This window comes from Cottoperca gobio, chromosome 19 (genome assembly GCF_900634415.1).
Source record: "Cottoperca gobio chromosome 19, fCotGob3.1, whole genome shotgun sequence".
Classification (NCBI taxonomy): domain Eukaryota; kingdom Metazoa; phylum Chordata; class Actinopteri; order Perciformes; family Bovichtidae; genus Cottoperca; species Cottoperca gobio.
The window spans coordinates 7,841,317-7,848,898 of NC_041373.1; the positions used below are offsets into that span (position 1 = coordinate 7,841,317).

The 7,582-nt window shown below is 41.7% G+C and overlaps 1 protein-coding gene across 7 annotated transcripts in view; it reads left to right on the forward strand.

The window, feature by feature from the left end:
• The window catches only part of tanc2b (tetratricopeptide repeat, ankyrin repeat and coiled-coil containing 2b), a 150,074-nt gene extending 142,497 nt beyond the window's left edge, over nucleotides 1–7,577 (forward strand). For all 7 annotated transcript variants that reach the window (XM_029456255.1, XM_029456257.1, XM_029456256.1 and 4 more), the window contains 4 exons: nucleotides 353–444; nucleotides 1,402–1,548; nucleotides 1,706–1,806; nucleotides 2,678–7,577. In XM_029456255.1, the coding sequence (XP_029312115.1) occupies nucleotides 353–444; nucleotides 1,402–1,548; nucleotides 1,706–1,806; nucleotides 2,678–4,745 (2,408 nt within the window). In that variant the 3' untranslated portion in view covers nucleotides 4,746–7,577. The remainder of the gene's footprint in view (nucleotides 1–352; nucleotides 445–1,401; nucleotides 1,549–1,705; nucleotides 1,807–2,677) is intronic.
• The last annotated feature ends 5 nt before the right edge of the window (nucleotides 7,578–7,582 follow it).

The following is a 7,582-nucleotide window of genomic DNA, read 5'->3' on the forward strand; positions in this document are numbered from 1 at the left end:
AACAATTCAAAACGTGCTCATTCTGCACTCCCAATTAGGCAAACTCGACTCCCACAGGATTAAAAAACATATAATTATTTTTGCCAAATGGTATTTGACCCAGGTCTGATGTCCCACAGCGAGGTCACAGTGTTCTCGAGGTGTCAGAGCAGGTTTTTGTAATCTTTTCTCTGCAGTGGATTGCCTGTCTTTTCTCCTTCATTCCCCATTTTGGCTGTTGTCCTCATTCCTGTTTTTATTGTTGTGTGTAGTGTGACTCCCAGTCGCTCCTTCCTTCCTGCTCTTCTGCTTGTTGCCATGTGTCTCTCTCACCGTGTTTTTGTCTTTCTCTGCTCCTTCCTGTGTTACTCAGGTCCAGCCACGTGGGCCATGGCCACCTCCAAACCCGACATCATGATCATCTTACTCAGCAAACTCATCGAGGAGGGGGACAGCTACTACAAGGTCAGAGCACCTGCCCTGCACTCTGGAGCTCAGATTGGATTGTTTCAAATTACATAAATATGTGATATGATGATTTTCTTTTAAATGAGAAACATGAAAATAACATACCAATTCAATATATACTACTTAATTATTACTGTTGTGAGCAATATGGACTTAAAATATGGACTAATATATATGACAAGTTATTAGTTTTGTATATGTTAATGATGACTCTCCATGTTTACTATATCTGCATTGTAAGTATTTTATTGTCAATAACAACTAAATAGATATCAGTGGTAGAAAGTAGTCTTTCCATTTACTCAAGTCCTGTACTGTACAATTTTAAGGTACTTGTACATTACTTATGTAGTATTTAAATGTTCTGCCACTTGATACTTCTACTCCACAACAATTAAGAGGCAAATATGGTACTTTTTACTTAAATTCATAATACAGATTTTTATACAAATGTATATATCAATATTTATATATATATATATATATAGATATATATATCTATATATATATATATAAATAATATAATTAATAATATATATGTTTGTATATATATGCATGTTTATACTTATATATTTAAAGAAAGGAATACGCCCCACAAAAGCTGCAACATTAAAATAATGTGCATTTTAATGCATCAATATACTTTCACTTTTTGAGTTTTTAAGTATATTTTAATGCTCATACTTTTGTAATTTTAGTTAAGTAACATTTTGAATGCAGTATTTCTACACGGTAAGACTTCTTCCACCTCTGATAGATTTAAGGCATTCAAAGTTAACTTACTGTAAAAAGAATATTCTCTTCTCTTTGAACGACCTCAAACTGAGAACAAATGTTACGAGATATGTATCTTTTATTTATAGCTCTGGTTTGTATTGTGAGAGGATTTCAGATTAGCTTTTTATTTCACCGTGAATGGAGGATAACCAGACTTCTTTTCTGTTTGTGCGACAGAAGGGGAAGGTGAAGGAGGCAGCGCAGCGTTATCAGTATGCCCTCAAAAAGTTTCCACGTGAAGGCTTCAGCGAGGACCTCAAGACATTCAGGGAACTCAAAGTATCGATCTTCCTCAATCTGTCCCGATGTCGGAGGAAAATGAACGTAAGTCGGCGCAAGTGAAAAATGCCAAAGTGTCACAGTTTTAGGGATTTAATAACAGACTTACGGACTTCTTTTAAATTAACTTGAAAATGTTAGATTAAATAATCAATACCCAACCGTCTATATTTTCCTGTGTTGACTTGTTTAATCTCTCCAGGACTTTGGGATGGCTGAGGAATTTGCGACAAAGGCACTCGAACTAAAACCAAAATCGTACGAGGCATATTATGCCAGAGCACGCGCCAAGCGTAGCAGCAGGTACTTTCATCCCTCTACTCATCATCATATGTGAAATACTCTTTGACATACATTTTGTCTCTGCAGCTCCGTTCTTCGCTCACATTTGTGCACATGCATTGTGACTCCAATGTGCATTATTGTTCTGGACTAACAATATGTTATACTAATTATTATTAATGCTATTTATGTTATTTTAACAGTTTATTGTTTCACACAAGATAACATTTGACATACTATATTAAGTGTTTGTTGATGATTACCAAATGATCTGTAAGCCTTTAAGAAATCGTGTAAACATTATTTAGATTTATTTTATAAAGTTGTAGGTATTGCGAATATAATACCTTGTTCAATGGTTAATTAATACTTTGTAAAGCATCTTTAAACATTATTTAGATAGATAGTTAGCATGTTGTCAATGGTTAATAATTGGCTCCTGGTCTATCTGTTTATGTGATGTTTATAGAAGTTTTACAAATAATTTGGTAATAATTACAAATATATATATCATATATATATATATATATAATATAGTATATCAAATGTGTGCAACAATAAACTGTTAATAAATAGTTTACTAATGCAATCAGAATGTTATTGTCTGTTATCAGCTATGATACAATATATCATTATTTCATATTACATAAACTGATGATAAAATAACTAAATGTATGGAATTAATCAATATTAATTATCATGTCATTGTTTGTTAACAGTAACATAAATGATAGTATTACTAATAATTAGTATACAATATAAATTGTGATTTAATTAGTAAAATAACTTAACTAAAGTTTACTTGGCTATCAGTTTCTATGTATTAATGATGGCTGTTATAAAGTGTTACCGACTTTTGCCCCCAAACTAACCATTATTATCCTTTTTACAGACAATTTCCTGAAGCCTTAGAGGACCTGAATGAAGCCATGAAGCAGTGCCCCAACAACCGAGAGATCCAGCGGCTGCTCCAGAGGGTGGAGGAGGAGTACCACATGCTCAACCAGGAGGAGCACCAGCAGCAGGCCTTGGAGCTGGAGCCTCCTCCCTCCCCTCCTCCTACACCTCCCCCAGAAGACGAGGAGTCCCTGTCCTTGTGCTTGTCCATGCCTCTTCCTCCTCCCCCAGAGCCCCGTCTGGAGGACATGGAGCCCGTCCAGGACCTGTTTGAGGACGAGGACTACCTGGAGCAGGAGCTGGAGGCCATGTCCGTGGGTCTGCCCCCACCCGAGTCTCACACCAACCCTTCCAGCCTCCCCATCATTCACAGCCCACCGCTCTCCCCCACACATCCAGATCAGATCTACCTAACTGGAGGTTCGCCCATGGGCCAGCCCTACGAATATCACCCCACCTCCTCCTCCATGTCCTCTCCAACCCGCGGGTCATATAACCCCACGTCGCCCTCCCTCTCCCCGACGCATCAGAACCATTACCGACACAGCCCACCTCATACCTCCCCAGTGCACCAGTATGGCTACAGCCCGCCTTCTATGGGTCCTGGGGGTCAGGGGATGGATCACCAGAGCCCACCGCCTTCCCCTCTACGGCGGGCTGCTCAGTACAGAGCCAGTCCGCCCGTAGAGAGCGTTTGTCTGTACAGGTCTCAGTCTGGGTCGCCTGTGCGCTACCAGACAGAGCAGCTCCCCGGCCGACCCAAATCTCCCCTCTCCAAGATGAGCAGCCAGCGTTCGTTCCAGCTGAGCTCTCAGCCCTCTCTGTCCTCCCAGCACCACCAAGCCCAAGGCCTTCGTCTCCAGCCTTCTATAGCCCAAATAGTGCGCACAAACCAGCCCAGCAATGTGATGGGCAACAGCCTGTACGCCGGCCAAATGGGCCACTCCATGGGTGGGCGCTACCAGGGGGGTTCAGTGGACGTTGAGAGCAGGCTGGTGTACCAGCCCTCGCTGGATGGACGGTCCATGCCCCAGGTGCAGGCCAGCCACAGTTCTGGGGCCCTCTGTCAGCACGGCGGCCGAGGAGGGGTTATGGAGTCGGTCTTGTTGAAGGATGAGCTACCCCAGCGCCCCTCCTCTGCCTACCGCGCCAGCAGCGGGGGCCCGGGGGGCATCCGTTACAGCCAGACACCTCAGATAAGCCGCAGCCAGTCAGCCGCCTACTACCCAGTCTCTGAACACGTACTAGAGAGAGCCAATGCCATGCCCCCCTGCCAGCTGGGCTCTCCCGAGATGCCGCACATGGTAAGACGCCCCGTCAGTGCCAATACTACTGAGATGAAGCAGCATGTGCCCACCCCCAGGCCCCTCATTCACTCTCAGAGCGTAGGCCTTCGATTCTCCCCCTCCAGCAACAACATCTCGACTGGGTCCACCGCAAATTTAGCGCCAGGTTTCAGGCCTTCCTCCTCCATTCAGCAGATGGAGATCCCCCTGCAAGCCACATATGAGCGCGCCTGTGACGACATGTCCCCCATCTCCCCCTCCCAGGGCGGCGGGGGGCTGTATCCAGGCGAGGCAACACGCTCTCGGAACACGCCATTCATGGGCATCATAGACAAGACGGCGCGGACTCAGCAGTACCTGCATCAGCCCACGCGGTCCAGGGCCATGACATCCATGGACTCTGCCATCAGCCCCACTTCACCCGGCCAGCTGGTCCAGCAAGGCTCCACCTACAGTCCCCCCGCCTCGCTGGGCAACATCGCCTACTACAACAAGACCAACAACGCCCAAAACGGACACCTGTTGGAGGAGGACTACTACACCCAGACGCAGCCGCCCTCGCTGGGCAAGCTGGCCAACGGCTCTCGTGGCAGTGGGGACATCCTGGAGCGGGTCAGCCAGGTGCCCACCTACCCTGATGTGAAGGTGGCGAGGACTCTGCCCGTGGCACAGGCCTACCAGGACAACATGTACCGCCAGCTCTCGCGGGACTCCCGGACCCAAGGCCCCACCTCCCCCATCAAACCAAAGAGACCATTTGTGGAGTCGAATGTGTGATGGCCTGCCTGTGATTGGTTGGTTGGACTGGGCTTTGTTAGTGGGAGTGAGAAGAGAAAAATATTTAGCTCAACAGCAGAGGCTGCTGACCCTTTGTGTATGTGACATGGACAAACTTAAAGAACTCATCAGAGACAGTCAGAGAGAATACCACACACATAGGGTATTAGACATTATCTTATATGAAAGCATAACTAACAGTGAGAAGCGATTGTTTCATTATCATATTCTGCACACGTGGGATAACAGGAGGGTCCTAAGTTCTGATCTCAAAGACCAGTGCACTTCCAAAACGTTGTGTGGCACAAAGTTCCCACAAGGTAACACAACAGGTGGGACTGTAAGAGTGAAAGTACTAATCATCGGACTCTACTCGTCGACTCTGTATCCATCTTCTGTTCTTTCAAAGTGTGCTCTTAACCAAGGTTGCTAGTAGGCTCTATTCTATGTAATACAATATTATATGTTCAATACTGTACATTGCTCAGAAAATACAAATGGCTCAACAACTCAGTACTTAGAGAAAAATGACAATATTTATAATTAAGTTATATATTGTACATAGGAAGAAACATAGTTTGCGTTTGAACTGTATTCTGTTAACCCTGCCTTTGTGTCCCACTGCTAGTCATATGGATGTGGAAAAGCGACCAGGGTAAGGAACGAGGGACATTGACCAACTTTGAATGATATAATTACCTCTATTGTGTCTAAATAAAAATGATTTTGTTGTGGCTTAATGCAAGAAAGTGCTTTCTATGCTAATACGCCCTCAATGATCTGAAGTCCGCAACTAACAATATTTTCTTTATCGATTTAATCTGCAGATTTTTATTTATTTCTGTAAAATATGCCCAGTATGATCCAACTCGACGTCTTGAAATGTCATGGTTTGTCCGAGCAACCGTCCAAAACACAGAAATATTCAGTTAATGATATAAAAACAGAAAAGCTAATTCCTATAAATCTAATGGTTTTTAGGTCTAAACACTCAGAGATTTAAATCTTAGTATCACAAAGTGCATGTAAGCACTATTTTTACTTAAGTCTAGCTTCAAGCTGGTATTAAAATGTTTTGGTCCTTTACACCTATTTTTGCATAATTTTTTGTTGATTCAATAATTTTTGAAACCAGTCACTTGACCTCATTGCTGAGGTTCAGATACATAAATTAAGATTTTCTATATTTATTTTTAGTATCATTACTGTATCACAGACCTCATTAGTGTCAAGCCTGCAATCTCTAACGTTTTCTGACATATTGGACCAACGGCTTTGAATTCTTGCTTATATGATAGTTTATGCATAATTCATAAAACTTGTTTTGAGGACAGATTACTTATAAGACAAAGGAAATTGGCATTGAGTGCAATAAATTAGTTTCTAGTTTGAATCTTTGCCTACAGGAATTTCAAATCAATGAATGATGAGTCAAATGATGAAGGAGGTGATTGTATCATGCGGCATATGAGTGTCAAAGTTCGCCTCTGTCCCTCCGTAGGTCATGACTAATAACGCTGTATGTTCCTAACAGCGAGTACAGTACATATGCTAGTGATGGGCTAACATGGATAGTGCTCAGCGATTAAAAGCAAGCAAATGCATACACAACCACTGTCACATACGTTTCCCTTTCTCCTGCATTAGTTTGTGTCGTTTATTTTTTACCCACAATGCATTTTTATTCCGCCACTTCTGCACTAAAAATGCCTGTTAAGTTCTTAACTAAGGGTGCACTTTATGTATTTTACTTACTTACTTTTGTTGTTATGATTGTTGAATTTGGAGAAAGAGGGCGGGTGATCAGACTGACCTCTGACCAGTGAGACTATCATAGACACTATTATTATTATATGATTTTCAAAGCAGTGATGAATGACAATATGAAGAGCAAACAATGTTTTTAAACTGGTGAAGATGTATAGACTTTCTAGCACAAGTTGTATATACTGACTCAGATATTCCACTGGGTCCAGCTCGGGTTTGTGAGTGAAGCAAGTCTGTGTCAAGAGGCTGATCATATTTAAGTATTCTACATCATAAAAAATATCCATAAAAGTCCTCGATCTCTAAATTAGCCATTCTAATCCTCTGGTCTTGCACACATCTTGAAATTAAGTCAAATCTACTGCAAAAAAAAAGAAAAAAAGTATGACTGAAGTGTCCGTGCCCCAGTAACTCCATATTTGGAGTTTGGGTGGTAGAGAAAGTGGAATAATGAGAATATCCAAGTTATTTGTATATATGGGAAAAGTTATAGACCATTTGTCTGTAACATTTATTTTGGTTTCTCTGATAAAGAATATCTAAAGAGGTTTCCCCTGCTACCAGAGAGACGCCCTACTTATCTTTACAGAAATGAAGGTATAAACTGTATTATACTTAATTTAAGAAGACGTCTAAGTTGAGGGTGTATGGTTTCAAGCTGTCTATGTATATTAGTTTGCTGTACATAGTCTGATGCATGTTCTATTCTTTCCATGAGCTCAATCAGAAACATGTATAGCAGTGTTCTGACCCTGGTGTGATACAACGTTCGGATGAAGATAAGGAGACTGCTATCCCTGAACTGTCCTTATCATTTTTCCTTCAACCTCACCAGACAAAAGCAAAAGGTTCCTTTTTATTTTATTTTATTTTAATGTATTTGCTTGCTGAGCAGAGTTCTCTTGTCTGTAAATGTGAGCTTTCAGATCGCTGTGATAAAAAGTTTAATTAAAAACAATAAAAAAGAATGTGTTTTTATCTCATGATAACTGATTGTAATCTGTACAGTCAAACCTATGTATTGGAGAAAAAAAGAACATATTTATAAATGGTTACCAACTGAAACACGC